At 37.7% G+C, this 17,009-nt stretch overlaps 1 protein-coding gene across 1 annotated transcript; it reads right to left on the bottom strand.

Moving 5' to 3' along the window:
- Positions 1-393: 393 nt before the first annotated feature.
- Positions 394-14,518, bottom strand: LOC145239297 (uncharacterized). Its single transcript, XM_080102603.1, has 15 exons — positions 14,405-14,518; positions 13,993-14,141; positions 9,279-9,377; positions 8,179-8,338; positions 7,434-7,621; positions 6,875-6,974; positions 6,367-6,512; positions 5,624-5,712; positions 4,949-5,056; positions 4,095-4,336; positions 3,500-3,658; positions 2,787-2,893; positions 2,331-2,453; positions 1,867-2,023; positions 394-1,563 (listed from the first exon to the last, which is right to left on the bottom strand). Exons 1-15 carry the CDS (start codon positions 14,481-14,483, stop codon positions 1,529-1,531), a joined length of 1,941 nt encoding a protein of 646 aa, XP_079958729.1. The 5' UTR covers positions 14,484-14,518; the 3' UTR covers positions 394-1,528.
- Between the last annotated feature and the right edge of the window lie 2,491 nt (positions 14,519-17,009).

The following is a 17,009-nucleotide window of genomic DNA, read 5'->3' on the forward strand; positions in this document are numbered from 1 at the left end:
GAGACCCATATATTAAGGCCTAGATTAATTTTAAAGGCGTTGTTAGTAACAACGCTTTTGTTACCCAATTTATGACCAACAACTTTTTTTAAAAAACTGTTGCAATGTCACAGAAATATAGGTCAACGGCAACTTCTTGATGCAAAGATTTGTAAGTCAGAAAGTCAAACGAATATATGCACTGAATTATGGTACTCAGTTTTCAAGGCTTGTAAATTTCTGCAATCGATCCACCAACCAATTTAAATGGCGACCCACTTTTGAGTCGTGACTCGTGACCCTAGGGTTGTGACTCACTGCTCCATGCCAATAATATATTTCCTTTAAGTTATATATTTTTTGTTTCTTAATATTTGTGTTATGAGGCCCAATCGCTTGGGCGACCCAGCAATCTTTGGACAAAAAGCAATGTATTTGTTGTAATGCAGTGTATCGCTTATGTACAGAAGAAAAGTTGCAAAAAACAATAAAGAACATAGGTTTACCGTGCAAAGGCAGCTTAGTCATGCAGAAGAGGCTGTGGGAGCAAAAAGTGTATTTGATCACCGAAACGCAGAGCGTATTGCAAAATGATTAGCCAACTCTTATAGAATTGTGTAATTATGGCCATAGTTGTGTATCTCTGTTGACTCGGTAAAGTTTCGCAAGAAATGCGGCACACAAGAGCAATAGCAAAAAGCGTGACATTTTCACTGCAACATATTCTCGTCTTCACGCAGGTTTAGAATACAAAGTAGTCCAACCGCAAAGTTTCATTTCATGAAAATTCCAACAAAACAATTCCGTAGCCTTCAACGCCGATTAAAATGTGTTGGCTTTGCTAATAAGGTAGAAGTGGATTGAAACGGAAAGCTTCAGTTTAAACTTTAAACTATAACTGCAGAGCAATTTAACGAGTGCTGTATACTTGTAAAGTAACAAAATGCATGACCGAAAGTTTCATCTACAACGATGAAAAACAAACAAACAAACATTTAGTAATCTGTACATGTACACGTGTAAAAATTCCAAAGGCAAACCTGTTTTTTGTTTTCGATATTTCACATTTAATTCTTGACCAAAACCGATTTGAGAAACGCCAATCTTTAATAAGGATAATAATATGGTGCATTTGACGTTCGTTGGATATTAATTACGATCTTCAAAATTTAATAAAATCGAAGTGTTAAATTTTGAGTTGACACATTGCCACTAACAATGCAAAACAAAACAAAAATCGAAAAAAACAACGGGGAACTATGTAGCATCAAAAGGTAGTAAAAATGTATCACATTTGATATCGCGCAAAGGGTAATAAGAACGCTGCAAGAGTAACACCACTGGTTCAAAATTGACAAATGGTCAACGGATTTTGAAGCAGAGCAATAATATGAAACAAACGTCATTTTCGAGGTTTCAATCAGAAAAAGTATTCTTTGATTCCGCTGTTTTCAAACTCCGCTTTCAGCAACTAGCTTCCATGCAAGGAAAAAAGAGCAGTGGCCTGATTAACGAAGCACAGTGACGTCACAAGCAGGACGTTACGTCATTACACGGCTTGTTCGGCAGACGAACTGGTTTCATCTAAATGGACAAAAATAACGTTGCTGGTTTTTAATGAATTTAGAAGAAACATATAAGTCAGCAATTAATGCGGTGTGCAATTTGTTTAACTTTTTTTGATCTGACCATACAAATTCGTATCAAGTTTTACGAATGTTTTTGTGTTGAAATTTTTAGAGATCTTTGTGTTAAAAACATGTGGTTAACTCTTCTTTTGTATAAAATTTAAAAACATTCTATTGTCAATAAGTTTCTTTTATTTAAATACATTAATGTCTTACAATTACCCTACTAACAACAAACAATGTTGTAAAATTTTCGTACCCTTTTCTGTTGACATGGGAGAGTTTCCGATTTGCTCGTACGAATTTCCAGACTGGCTGTAGCTGCTGCTGCTTCGTTGCAATTTCGGCAATGCGTACTCAATATCCGTCAAAAATCGTGAATCGGTATCGTTTTTCCAATAGATGTTACGGCATGCCTATGGGTTAAAAAAAGTAGACATTTTCGGAAATTGATGCAGACACAAACTTTGGGTAAGAATGTTTCTCTAATGTGTAAGTCAAAAACAGCATGAAAATAGGTCTCAATTTCATTTTCAACAAATAAAATAACCAATTAATTCCATGTCCAGCCAAGTTTCAACAAAATTTTTGGTTGGATACATTTGATAAAAATTTAACATTTCTTAAAATAAAATTTTATTTTAAGAAAGAATTTGACAAAACAGCCATTACGTTCCAGGTAAAGTTACTGCTAACGTGCAGCAAGAAGATTGTTTTTTTTACCTTCATTGCATTTTGTAAGTCGGAAATATTTGGTTGACCGGCCAATGCTCTAATTGCTTTGCCAACATGCGGCACACGAACGAAGATAAGTTTGGTTTCATTCCGTCGCATATTGATCAAGCCCTGCGATTAAAGATACGTATTGTGTCTTACTTCTGCAAAATCAAAACAATGAAAAACAGGAAAATAGCCCTCTACTGCTCACCAGCGCTACAAGTGGCAAATAAATGTCATGTTTGTCAAAACATGTTTCGCACTTTTTATCAATCTTTTATGTGACTCAAGTGGTTATAAACGGGTATAACTGATGTAGCCTTTCATATTACTGATTATGGCATGAGCATTTGTTGGAATGTTTAAATAATACAGCATTTCGCTCTTTATGTCTATTTGGGGCCGTTATTTTCCTCATTAAACTTATGTACAGTTCCTTGTATAGTGTTTTAAAACACATACCTGTTGTGTCACAAAGCGAGCCCAGGCGTCCTGGATAAAATCCTCGGTCACCACAATTATCATTCGGTGACTTTGTTCCAGATGCTTCAACAAAGTTTCCACCTTGACTGTAACGAAAATTGAAGGTTAACTATAAAAACCTTACGCCATTAGCCCTACATCGTATTGTTTAGGACCTATGATTTGTTTGGAAACACAGATTATAAAGTTTAAGAGCCCCCAATTGAAAGTGGTTTACCGCACAACTTTCAATACTTTTACAATAGGTGGTGAGCTTATCATGCGTTGCACACTTAGTTATACTCAGAGCTGCCATTAACATGGGTCCCACAAATAGGACAACCGAAAAATTGTATTTTCATAGGAAACGAAACAAACGTTTTTGAACAAATCTTTACATTTATACGAGTCACAACATATCACATGCCACATTTTTCGCCAAAAACAATCTTTTCCAGCAAATCCTTATTTGTTCGTAGTTAATACTTCGTGTATCTCACGACAGCTCAGTTCTAGGTTTACTTTTACTTGTGGCGGCGATTTGACTTGTAATTGTTGAAAATAAGGACAAGGACATTTCTTACAAATAAGGACCGCATGGCAACCCTCGCTATAATTCTTCAATCGAAAAATATGGCGTAGGCCTTTTTGAAGGAATCAAATTCACCAGACAACAAAGCTTACAACCTAAACAGCGTGCAAAACAGACTTACAGCCCTGGTCGTATTCCTCGGCCGGGTCGTAGTACTTGTAGTTCAATTCGTTCATTTTATTTTTAATGCTACGAACAATTCGTGCCGTCTCTTCCCGAGCTGTAACACGCTCTGGGCCAGGTGTGTAGTAAGCAAGCGTCGCCACGTAACCAAGTTCGTCTGCAAATAAAGCAATCACGTTAACCATCTGTTGTTGAACTATAAACTTGGAAGTACTTAATGAAGCAGGTCATAAGTTAGCCCCTATAAAATTCACGGAAATGATGGAGGTACAATGCATCAAACAACCAGATTTTAGCACATGGGTTCCCAGGCCCGGGGTTCGCGGACATCTAAAGGTCTGGGATGTGGGACTCAAGATCGACTTTTGAGGTAGTCGAAATTTCGGGTTCTACCATTACCATACAAATTAGCAATAGTGGTTTGGACATGATTTCCTTTTTGCAGTGGAATTTGCGCCATTTGTAAACTTAAACCAATACTAGTATTGTTTGATTTAAACCGTCGGGCAAGCCTGATTTAAACCGTGTACAATGTTTGTTCATCCACAAATGTTTCGATAGTAAACAATAAAAATTATAAAGCAACACTATACCTTGGTCGTATTTTCCAAAATGGCGTCGGTAGGTAAGTTTAATCAAAGTGCGGTAGCGTCGCGCAAGACAAGCCAAAATGGTTATCACCACGACGACCACCAATACTGCAACCAATATCGACACGATTCTCCGCAGCTCCCTCAAGCGGTTAAATTTCAATTTCACTTTGACCGGTTTGCCTGGCGCTCCCTTGTAAATCAGCTGGGCCGTGTAGACTCCTGCATCGCTTTTTTGAATATCCCTGTAAAGAAATGTAAGTTTTAACAGCTTTGCTGAAGACAGTGCACACTGTTTCAACATATTAGGTCTCGTCAGTGCAGCTGGTGACAGACAGTGAACGTAAAGACTAGTAAAGCGAGGCAACTGTACTTTAGTTTGTTACGACTAGGAAAAACATCTTGTGAATGCCACCACTGGGCATTAGCCAAAGTCAAACTTGATTCATAATGGCCAAGAAGCAGCTTGAAACAAAAGTTATTGGCTCGCAAGTCGTGAAACACATATTTTCCCAGTTTCTCTTTTGAGATTATGTTGGTAGGTCAGGGTAACACATTGCACGAAGCTGTGTTTGTCCTGAAGTTTAAATGATTTTCGGAAGCTTACTTTAGTCTTTAGTCTGCCCTTGCTTTTGAAACCATAAAAGTAAAGCGCTGTCAGTACAAAATGGTATTTAAAATCCTCAACTTTTTTATACTCTAGCAGTAACAGGGGTCTTTGATTGTAAACGTTTAGTTGAACGAACAGGAGAGCGTTTCTTTTTATTGCGCAGGTCGACGTTTAGTACTCCTGCTGATTTAAGCGATATTGACATTAGTGCCATAAAACATATTTTGTCACCGACTGACATACGAACCTGAATTTAAGAAATACTTGAAAAGTCCGTTCCTCTGTGTCCACATCTAATTCAGATTCTTCTGGTATGTAAGGGTAGCAGAAGCTTTCCTCGTTTACGAAGTTATCCCTGCGTCGCAAAAATATAAATGTTCACAAAAACAAACTAAAACCCTCGCTGTTTCAGTATTTTAACGTGCAGTGTTGGCATGTCAGAATTGTAAACCGGTTCTGTTTTGTTCGGGGGGTTAAAGCTTAAATACAACGAGTTTGATTTTGGATCTGACTTCAAGTATTATGCCGCAATTTTACCAACTTTTGAACGCCTAATTTGGACCATTTTAAAAAAAAAATCGGGTATGGTCGGGTTTTACATTAGTACATTTAGGTTCGGCCGGGTTTGGGTCCGAATTTGCTGATCAACTTTACTTCAGGTTAACAATACTTTCAAGAGACAATGTGATAACCTGACGATGATATTATGGTTTTGTCGAAACGTTTCAGAAATGGAAGTTTCATTTTTTACTTTAAGAGCAATTTTGGTCTTAGTTAACCTTACGTTCATGTCTCTGGTATCTATCCTAATTCAAAATGAACCTTGTAATTGTTTAGCGCTTACCAGACGCCTAAACAACACATTGTTCACAACCTTTTAAAAGAAGGCTGAATTTTTTTGGGTAACGTAAGTTGAACTTACACTCCACATTTGACTTTGCATTCGTTTTCACCATTGTTCATCATATTGTTCAAATCTCGGTTTTCGCATAACACCTTGTCGCTGCCCTCCTGTGAGCAAAATGTTGTCAGTCATCAACAAATACATGTACTCGTAAGTTGTGCTATAAATGCCATACAATAGTTTGGATATACCAACATGCCGATGATTTAATTGTACAAAACAGACGTTAGGCATAGGTGAAATGAAAAGCAATTGATTTGGTTAGGTTGTCGTAGTTCTCCATGGAGTAAAGGTGATACACAAAGTAAGATTTATACTTGGATAAAAACACAAAATAAAACAAACGTAATAAAATCATTATGCCATTTAATGATAAGTAAGCTTAGTGGTTTAAGCCCAGTTGTGGCATCAAACAGATTTGGTGAGGCATAGCTTTTCACCATGTCTTTCCTAACAAACTGGAATGCCGTAATAGTATGGCTACATCATACTACCAATGCTTTGTCCACAGCTTCACCGATAATACATGATAGGTTAAAACAATGTGCAATGTATGAAACTTACTTATTATGACAAACCTCGTTTACCATTATTATTTAGGTTGAATAGTAAAGTTGAAATGTGAAATTTTACATTTTCGAGGCCTGTGGGTTAAACGCTATGGGTCAAAAAATTAAAACCATTTTATTGTGCGTGTAAATTAAAAAAAGGTTTCAATCACTCATACTTAACAATTTGGTTTGACATTAATTGTTACCAACCTTTGTCCAAATAATTTCCAGGTCGCCCGACTGTAGTTTGTCGCGGTTTTTACGCGCCTCGCACATCACTGTGACTTCAGCCCCCGCGAAAAACTCCATTTCACCCTCACACAGAAGTGTTGGTTGAAAATTCTCGTGCAGTTCCTCTGAAAAGACAACACCTATTAGGAAACCTATGTTCTTCAGAAATAATGTTCATTAAGGAGGGACTGCATTTTTCCAGTAACGTATGGTCAAATTAATTTTTGGTATGGGTCAAAAATGTGTAAAGTTTTATGGGACTGAAAAAGTGCCTGTTGGGGGGTAGGGGGTTGCTAATACATTTTTTTGAGTTCTTGTAAAACTATACGGTAAACGTAACCCATTTTCAGGGTAACATGTCGTTAGAACAGCTTTTGTAACCACGGTCAAAACATTGCAACACGAACAAAAATAGCCACAGATCTCATGTGCATGTAATTGATTTCTGGCTTTATAATCTTATCACTTCGACAGATGATAAACTTACCTCGTACACAAACAGAGTAATGAGCAATGTACGCAGTCAAATTCTGGTACGTTACAGCACAAGTGTAGATGCCGGGGTCATAATAGTTCACTCCGGTTTTCTGTAAAGAAATGACAGTGCTGACGGTTTGCATAGGCGTGAAACAGAATCAAAAGGTTTCAGAAAAAATACCATGCCTTTTTTTAAATATAAAGATTTCATAGATGCACAATCTTTGGTTTCATTTTTTACCAGCAAGTATTGTGTGATTGTTCGGCGTGAGACATCGAGAAAACTTATTAAATATTGTTAGAATCGTGACTCCCACCATCTTGTATAGTGTTACACAATCGATACCAGGGCATAAGTTGTGAATCAGGCGGGGTTCGGACCAGGCTTTTCGGGCTTAGGTTTCGTAAAGGAAACGGGCTTAACTCGCGCCTGACTTTATACTCTGCGTCAGTAAATAAATTTTACAAACAGCGTAGCCAGTTGCTGGACCTGACCCAAAGTCAAACAGCCTCAAAAACCCTGTTTAAGACCCATTGCCCAAAACCAAGCATGGTTTCTATAGTATTACCTGAAACTTTTTTGGATGCCCAGGATCAGGCTCAACAAAAAACGCAAGGTCGTTCTTGATGTCGGTCATCTTAAAACAGCTTCTATCCGGATTTACTGCACCATTTTTGAGACGCTCAGAAAAAAGCCACTCAGTTTTATATTGGTCTGCGGGGACTGATGGAGGATTAATTGCGTCGCTGCCAGAAGCTGTAAACAACAACAAAATTTTTTGCCACTATTTTTCTTGCATAGAAAGTCAGGTTCAGCTGATGCGTCTGGTACACAAAGTCCACAAGGTACAGATACAAACTTGATCTGGTTCTGGGTTGTCAATTTTCAGTTTTTTGAGTCTGACGAAACCGGTTAATTGGGATTACAATTTACCAAGCGTTTAACCAGTTTTCCCGGTTAAGTAGGTTGTGTTTTACCGGTTTGTTGTGTTAACAAATGATAGGCAACGGTTCGGTATTCACTAAATTGTCCCGATTAACCAGATTGCGATTAACCAGTTTCGTCTGTATCTGGTATTTTTAATGTCGCAACGTGCATAAACTAAATTTATGGTTAATTCCAGTTTAATTTATGTGTCCAAAAATAGAAAAGCATTTTCAAAGTCTGCCACGAAGTCACAATGTTGAATGCATCAAATATACACAGATTTTCGTTAATTTAAATTTCCTAATAAATCGCTAAAATCGAAAGATCACGCAGAGTTTACTACAACAAAAACGACACTTCGTAAAAAAAGTCAAACATCAATTTACCCGGTATGCAACGAAGTCGCAATGTTGAATCCACCATAACACTCAACTGTTGAACGTTCTTGTCACATGACAACGCGTCATCGATGGCGCTCAAGCATGACGTGGGAAAAGGCAAAAGGGTGACGTTGACTTTCGAAGTGAGACACTGACTTCCGGAGGTCTGCGAAAAAATGGGTTAAAAGTGGTATTTTTTTGGGTAACCGGGGTTTCCATGGCGCTCTGTTGCCAAGACCAGAAAGGCAACCACCCAAATAGAGCTGTTTTCTGAAAATCGTGTTTATGTGGGTAAACAGCATATCTGGCTTGATGACTGACCTATTTTAACTTGAACGCTTGTAATTTGCTAAATCAACAGAAAAACGTTTTTGCGGTTTTTTTGCGAAAACGTTTTTATTTTTGGGGGGACAATTTCAACGTATATATAGTTGCTTCATGTTAAAATCTCTCATTGTTAAACTTATTTTTGCCAATTTTAAAATTACTGCAAAATGGAACACCAACAAATTTTTCAATAGCTGTGTTAAAAAATAGGTTATATGTCTTGCTTGTTTTTTTCTTTCCTCCATAATGCCTTCATTCTCGCTCGCAAAGAGCCACACCAGTCCTATACTTACTTCGGTCAAATATCGCTTGTCCAAAACACTGCTCAACGGGGAACAAATTCGCGAAAAACGGTATTATGTTTGAATACGAAACGCCGTGGTAGTGGTTGCATGGCAAATATCATGGGATGTGGTGGCAGGGTTTCGCCGAAAGTACAGGAAAAACGCTGGGATTCTGGACGGTATAAGCCAGCTGCGCCTTCTCACTATGTTATATTTGCGGGATAGGTCATTTATTTTAAAAAAGAACTTTGCCTTTGGAAGATTTTCTTTCCGCAGATTTCGCTTTAAATGAATTGCCGCAACGTTTTGAAAAATAGGGTAAAACGATCAACGTACGCTTCTTGGCCAATATATTTGGCACGTGTGTGTATTACTGCGTAAGGTAATCCCGCGTGAAAACCTAAATATTTCTTTTAAAAACATTTGTCACAAAAATATATAATACGTCAAAAGTACAACAAAAATACAAAATATGAAACAGTGAGGGCGTCCTACCTGGTAGAGTTGAAAAAAGCTGAGTGCTGGCATATGGGGCTGTAAGACGAGGTTGTCGGATGAGTTGTAAGTTTCTGTACGGAGATCTTTTAAATGACACTGCACAAAAACATGTTACGTGTAAAAAACTTCTTTAAACAATTACTTGAAGCAAAATATTACGTAAGAGATCTGGAACAAAATTTATTGCTAGCTTTTTTTGCTGCAAAATTGTTTTTACGTTGGAGATACCTGTCATTGATATTATAATACATATAAACTAACAGTTTATTATTTGTTGTATTTTGAGGTAACAAATGATTAGTCGCCACATTTAATGTAACAATTGATAAAACGCTACATCCCCAGCATAAAGACTAAGATTTTGTGACCTATTGAAACGTAATTGTGTTTAAAGATACATGCTTATATATCTTGATGATTCATCGTCACTTACATCCTATGCGAACTTTTGCTCCGCGCGATAAGCTGTTGAGCACATTTTAGTCAAGCGGCGAGCAACTAAGTAAAAGTCGAAAATGGCGGTGCTTCGGGTCCTAGTTAGAGTTCATATATTGGGTTTTTGAATTGAATAGGTCAAAGGTCACGGTAATAGATTGTAAACCAGTATGTTAAATCTTTGTTTCCTTTGTGGTAAAAAAAAATTGCAGAAAAAAGTTCGGTCAATTTTCAGTTGAACCAAAAGATGGGAATTTAAAAGAGTGCGGAGCTGCGTTAAGCTGTCCAGACAACAACTGAAAAGGTAGGAAAAATTCCAGAAATTTCTTATTGACTTAACGGCATATGTGAAGCGGTAGGCGATTCGGCCGCACGACCGGGGAAATTTTCCCAAAATTTATTTGAAATTCCTTGAAAAAGCGTCACACCGTTGAATTTCCCATCTGCTGAGCCACACGAAGCAAACCAAACGCCGAAGCGAATTTCAAGACACAAGGCAAGGGAATAACCCGACAGTCTCTCTTATTCTCTATTACAATGGTTTTCAACTAGTTTCAGGCTATGGCTATGTATAACTAAATGAATATTGCTGACCAATTCATTGTAAAGTAAGGATAAAGAAAGCATGTACAACTATAGTATATTGGCTTGGTACATATTTCTTCAATACAGAATTTCGAGCTGGAATATAGAACAATTGACATCTATGGCCAATACTTGACAATTATTTTCCATCAATACAGAATTTCCATGGGCCACCAGTAGTTCAATTAAATTAAATCGCGGACCAGTTCATTTTTACGTAAGGATAAAGAAAGCATCGACAAAAAGAATATTGGTTTGGTATATATAAAAGAATATGTTGGATATATTCCTTCAATGCAGAATTTCGAGCAGTGATACCAAACAATTGACATCTATGGCCAATCCTTGGCAAAGCGTTTACTCAACTATTTCCAGTTAATCACCAAATACAATTAACGTCCGAGGACCACCCAAAAATTCATCATGGGCCACCAGTTGGGAACCACTGCTCCATCATAAGTTTTTTATAACCATCGTTTTTAAGCGAAATTTAGCAACATGTAATGGTGTCACTAACCACAAGCTATTGTTATACAAATTCCTGTTATGCAGTGAACTATCGTAATCCTAGACCAGCCGTAATCGATATCGCTTGGCAAGTTCAGTCCGCCAACGAACTTCCCCGCTGGTTTATCCAAACAATAGATGCCCTTCTCGACCTTTCTTAGTGGTTTGCCCCAAATTTGCATACAGCGTGACTGGCACCTTTGAAAATATTTGAAGACCTTTGCTGCCGACAAGACGAAAACTTGAAAGAAAATCGTGAAGAAAAATGGGTACTTTCACGAGAAACTCAAGATAAGTTGAAAACAACACCCGTGTACACAGTTGACAGTTTAAAGGTACGCAAGGTTGTTTGTTGTTGACAAAACAATTGCAGCTTTGGCGGGTATTTATTGCAGCATTTGTTTGCAAGTGTGGTAAATCCCGTTTATCTAACGAGCAAAGAGTTTAAAAATATGACTCCAAACCGCAACCTCAGCTCTGTGGCCTCATGAGCATCGGAAGAAGCTAAGTGCTGATTGAATAATTTATTGTTTAGCTGCCACAAACATCGCGATGGTTTGTGTTGAAAACAACGCAACTGTTTTGCACAGATCAATAAAATCGGCATCAAACTAATCGATACGGAAAATACCCGTTTAATTTGAAGCCACACTAACGTGCCTATTCCGCTCGATTCAAGGCAAGTATGCAGGATAAGAAACGGGATATTCCACATGAGGTGTCAGTAACAGCTATTGGCCTAACGATGGATTTTTTCAGATGAAATGACAAAGATTTGACGGGTGATACACTCTGTGTGCCCCCTTTGTAACTGATCGTCTACGTTATGGATGTAGGTCGGAATTCCCTAATATTGACGAGGATACATCACAATTTAAATGTATTGCCTACAATTTAGGGGTATTCTGATTCCTTGAGGAACGCGAACAATTTAACTGATAGTTTTTGTGATTAATCCTTGCGCACTCAACGTGAATGCATGTATTTATGCTAATGCACAAATTGAAAAGTGGAAAAATAACATTATTCGATGTAACAGTAGTCTAAGTTTTGCAAAACCAACAAACTTGAAACCAATAAAGCTGGGAAACGGGTTGGAATGGTCAAGTCTGTATTTGCGTCAATAAATTCTATGTTTCACCGACCTACTGAGAACTGTAGTACAAAACAGTGTGGTAGAGGTATGATATAAATCAGGGCAAAGACAAGCGGCAAAATATGGGAAGCGAAACCACGAAATCCGTCCGACGCGAACCACATAATACGAGCCGTTTAGCGAGCAAGGGATGAACGATGAGGGTTAAATGAATGGATAACCAATGTTCGGTCGGTTTCGATAGGCGGTATATTAATATTTGTCAAGTAAATCATAAATTTAAAACTTGATCCTAAGAGATAGACTAGGAAGGCAATTGCGGTGAAAGTGGCCATTTCTGGTTTTTTTGAGAGTTGAAACTGTATTGCACAAAGGAGGGGTTGACCATGTGAATGACTCGCAGTGTTGTGTACAATATATGTACACATTTTTGGAATTAGGAAATTTTTGGAAGTAGATTTTTTGAAATGACAAACAAAGTTTTTGAAATGACCCATTTTTTTGTCTTTTTACGAGCAAAAACATTTTTTTACAAACAAGTCTAACGACTTTCCACGGCACAAGTTTAGCTGAAATATATGTTGATGTGCTTTAATGCAAATGTCCCAGTAATTGCAATTTCCGGGTGAAAAACCCCACATTTGCAACTATTGCTGGAATTTTTGCTCCCTCATAAAATCAGCATATTGTCGGTCTGAAGTAGGAAAAATTGTCACAATGCAGATTTTTATCCCGCTGAATCAGCCGTTGAATTGGGGCATTACCATGCATTAAGGTTTTTAATTACTGTAGAAAATTAAAGCATACATTTAAGTGTAAAATTCCAGTTTCAATTGTTAATGACTTTAAAAGGACGCGAGCCCCTGCAAAATCGCTAACGTTGGCAATATAGCAATGGACAGAGCAGTCTGGTTCCTCTATTCTGGAATAGAGGAACCAACATCAAAGGACAAAAGACACGGTTATTTGAGAAGCTACACAAACATGGTCTGTTGGTCTGGGTTAAAAGACAATGCCTCTATTGCGCCATTCTTGACTTGACTCATGACACAGAAGAGTACGATTCGAAAAAAACACAAATTGTATCAGTTTGCTTTCCAAAAATGCCAGTAACGTTCCTACAAGTACGGACCTTCCTATCGATGTGTACTAGTGAAAAACAGTACAGACAAAATTGTCTCTTCAGAAGAATGGCGTTTAGGGTACCAATCTGTGGTCCGCAAAGGAATCACATTTAGTTAACATAATATGTATTTTGTCTTAAATTTTTTATTTTAAGATTGTTTTACAGCCCAATGTTTTTATAACGGTGTACTTAATTACATACCTTTAACGGATGTTTGTTACTTAAGTGCATGAAACAGTTTGTATGGTGGGACGGTTTTGTACACGCGAATCTTTCAATATATCTCGTGATGTTGTTTAAAAGTTTAGACCAGTGCTCTTCAACCTTTTTGGGCTTGGTGAACCCTTAAAGTTGTTGTGACGAACTCATGCACCCTGTTTACTTTAACTGAGATAACTGAAAGGTTAACTGAGATAAAAGCTAGATGAAAAATCATTATGCATATCATCATGTCGATCAAACCGAGCGGAGCTCGCAAAAATTGCTTGAATTGCTACCAATACTCCAAGCATATGTTCGCGAATTTTCTGTGAAACACCGGAGAAAAATCCAAAACTCGATGTCCTAATATAACCCGACTGTAACGCAGACACTACCAAACTTGACACGGGGATAAAACATTTTACCTTGGTTCACATCATTTGTAACCTACATCTTTTTTCTAATATCCTGATAGTCAAATATAAATGGTTCATTAAAAGTTTGTGATGCACCCTTGTATACCCCTTCGCACTGGTGCACCCCATGCATATTTTGGTGCACCCTAGGGTGCACCGTGCACACCGGTTGAAGAGCACTGGTTTAGACAACTTAAACCCACCGCTTCAAATCTATTTGTTTATTGGGTGTGTGGGCGTGTGTTGACTTTGAAAACAGCAAATGAAATGCGATTTTAGATTTAGATAAAGTGCCGCACCCTAAAGTAATCCCAGATAACGAACCAAACACGAATCTCGACTTACCTGCGAATTAGTGGAATTGAAGTCCACGCCAAACTGTTGTTTCCAATGCAATTTCAAGGCATCGCAGTTTAGCGAAAACGGCCAACCATAGTATGCAGATACGGTGCTAAATACGCCATCCACTTCAGTACAGTTTGATACATGTTGCTCTGAACACAAAGTCAGTTACACATTGAACTATGTTAAAAACGAAAGAATGGTATAAAGTAATTATAAAGCCAGGAATACAAATGTCTTTTTTAGTCTAAATTTTGACTTAAAAAGTAGAAAACCATTTTTTCTACAGAGAATACACACAGTTTTGACCTTCAGGTCTTATCAGTGCAACTGGTGATGGTGACAATACATTGGCCGTAGATGGGCTAGTGTTTTTTTCTTTCTTTTACCTTATTCAAACAACATTTATATTTACCTTTGATGACGAGCATTCCATCAACGTAGAAATGTGACAAAACCGCAATGATTGCAATAATGTTTAGTGCGACTCTCATGACGATTTGTTTACAACAAAATTATTATGTATAACATCTCTGCAAAGAAAATCTCTTGCATTATTCCGAAGCAACAAGACGTTTATTTGCCAACACAGTAAAGCAAACTTCGACATTTAAACAAACAATATGAAAAAATACTGCAGCGGGCTTTTCAACTAACATTTTTTACACAATACTTTATCTAACAATTCCTCTTCTGGAAAACCTCAACCGACGTACGTTGTGGACACCTAAACCCACAAGAGCGTTTAATACTTGTGGTGAGGTATGGTGGTCTGTGCTAGAGGCGTCTCTTTTAAACCCTTTTACTTGCTGCCATCCATCAAAATCCAGCGTAGCGAGACGGAAAAAACTGCGCACCAACTGCCAGAAGACAAAAGAGACAAAAATGGAAATACCCAGCTCCTCTTTCGGCTCCAATGAAAGTTGCCCACGCAAACGTTGTGTAAGCAACTGTTACTTAAGTCACATTGCAACATTTTGTTACTATTATTACGTACAATTGTTTGGTAAAACTTGACAATAGTTGATTTGAATTGATTTTTAAAGCCAATATACACGCTTGCAGTTCTCTCAGTTTGCTGAAAGGCAGAGTTCAAAAACAACAAAGGCATTATTTCGAAACAATCGAGTATTTCAAATGGCAGTACAAAACACCAGCAAGGAATAGCTCCTTTCATTCGGTATGTGCAACACGCAAACATTTCCTGTACTGAATCGAATTGCAATTCTTGCAAGCTCTGGACGGCTCAAAAACCAGGTCAAACGCGTTGTGTACCAACCGTAGCCATGACTGAAGCTTTTGCGCCAACATAAGTCAGGAAATATAACAGCGTGTAGGTGGTACCACACGATATAAGGTGACCGTCTTGGTTTAATGGGTCTATGATAATGCCTATGCATTTAGGTAGTTAGAAATATGCGGGTACTTCGTATATAGGATAATGACTGAGCATTTAGGTAGTTATATAAGCATAACACAGATTGGAATCGAAACACTTACACCACTCAGAGTCTACTTGAATGCTTTCCAAACCTTAAAGCAAGCAAAATGTGATGTTGGAATTGGCAATCTTGATAAAGACATGAGTCATCGGTTACCACTCCGGAAATTAAATCAAACAGCCCAGATTATGCAAATGCCAAAGTCAAAAAGTTCGAAAATCGTGCAAAGAAAGTTAAGAAGCAACGCCCGCGGTTTGCATACTTCGTTACCATCAATATACAAATTTCCATCTTATCAAGCCTTGTATGTTTATTAAGGTTGGTTCTCGAAGCTGATAAGGCCTTGAAAGGTTACACCCATCGTGCTTTGTTGATATGAAACATATTTACCACCGTTCGTTCAGATGGAATGATCGTAATCTTTCAGCAATGTGTATACAAAGACCATACACGTCTAACCGGCGGGGCTAGAATATGTCCAGTATATCTGCCAATATATTATAGTTAACAATGTTAGTTCCGCCAATTGTGTGTTGCAGTATTATTACTTCGTTAAAGCAACGATTGCTTTAGGCGTTCGGGATCCACTTTATTGCTTTACGCTTCACATTTTTTGCTTCTATCGTTTATGAATTTTACCCACTAGAATTTAGGACCAATATGGCCTCTATTTGATCGTGCCTTCCGTTTTATATCAACAATCAAATCGTGTCTTGCAAAGCTTTTTCTACAGTAATCGTGCAACTGCATGAATGTAAAATCCTAAATTCGGAAGTCTTTATAAAAAAAAAGAAAAAATAAACGCTATTTTTTTCACCGCGAAACACGAAACCTCAGATACGTTAAGCCGTACTCTACTCAGTACTGCTTTTCTTTGTTGTTGCCCTTTTTTACAAAATGTATTTACATCAGTTTTAAAAATTTCAAACAATTTGAGTTTGAAAAAGCAAATTAAAAGGTTAATTTGCAAAATATTTCCCAATGAAATCTGTTAAACTTTACAGACACCGTACATAATAATGCAGAAAGGCTTTTAACAGCGGAACGGATAGTTCCAACTTAAACCAACTCAAACACCACGCCATCCCAGTCTTTAACGTTGTCTTGTACCGACTTCCTAATCCGCAAATTTTTAGCGGTTGGCTCGAAAACTTTTCAGAACCAGGCCGCTCAACGTCTGATGGTCCACATTAAGTAACTTGTTACAGGCTCCAAATACGGACAAAATAGTCTGATATGTTGTCGTGTGGAGGGTATAAAGTAGGGGCGGTTGTTGAGGTATTTCCTATGGAATGCGAAATACCTTTTTGGCGGCAATAAAACAAAGTAGGAAAATCGTTCCAGAAAGAAAGGAAAAACCATCTAAACATTTAAGTGATAAAAAAGTCCCTCAAAAAAGTAAAACCCATAATACAGTTCCAGTTGCAAACTAACCACTACCCCAGTGTTTCTTATTTGAGAGGATTATTCGTTTTGTGTAAAATTCTTCTTGTGGTTATTTAGCACTCCTTATACCACAAGTTGAAAAACAAACAATGTGGTTGTTCTATTTTAACAATAAACAAACAACTTTTAAAT

Source organism: Phallusia mammillata, chromosome 7 (assembly GCF_965637545.1).
Source record: "Phallusia mammillata chromosome 7, kaPhaMamm4.hap1.1, whole genome shotgun sequence".
NCBI classification, from domain to species: domain Eukaryota; kingdom Metazoa; phylum Chordata; class Ascidiacea; order Phlebobranchia; family Ascidiidae; genus Phallusia; species Phallusia mammillata.

What these genes read in the sequence shown, in the direction of transcription:
- LOC145239297 (XM_080102603.1), bottom strand. Translation starts at nt 14,483, where the DNA reads ATGAGAGTCGCACTAAACATTATTGCAATCATTGCGGTTTTGTCACAT. An exon ending in GGCATCCAAAAAAGTTTCAG is followed by an intron (nt 6,975 to 7,433) that starts GTAATACTATAG and finishes ATTTCTTTACAG; the next exon opens with AAAACCGGAGTGAACTATTA. An exon ending in TTACTCTGTTTGTGTACGAG is followed by an intron (nt 6,513 to 6,874) that starts GTAAGTTTATCA and finishes TTGTCTTTTCAG; the next exon opens with AGGAACTGCACGAGAATTTT.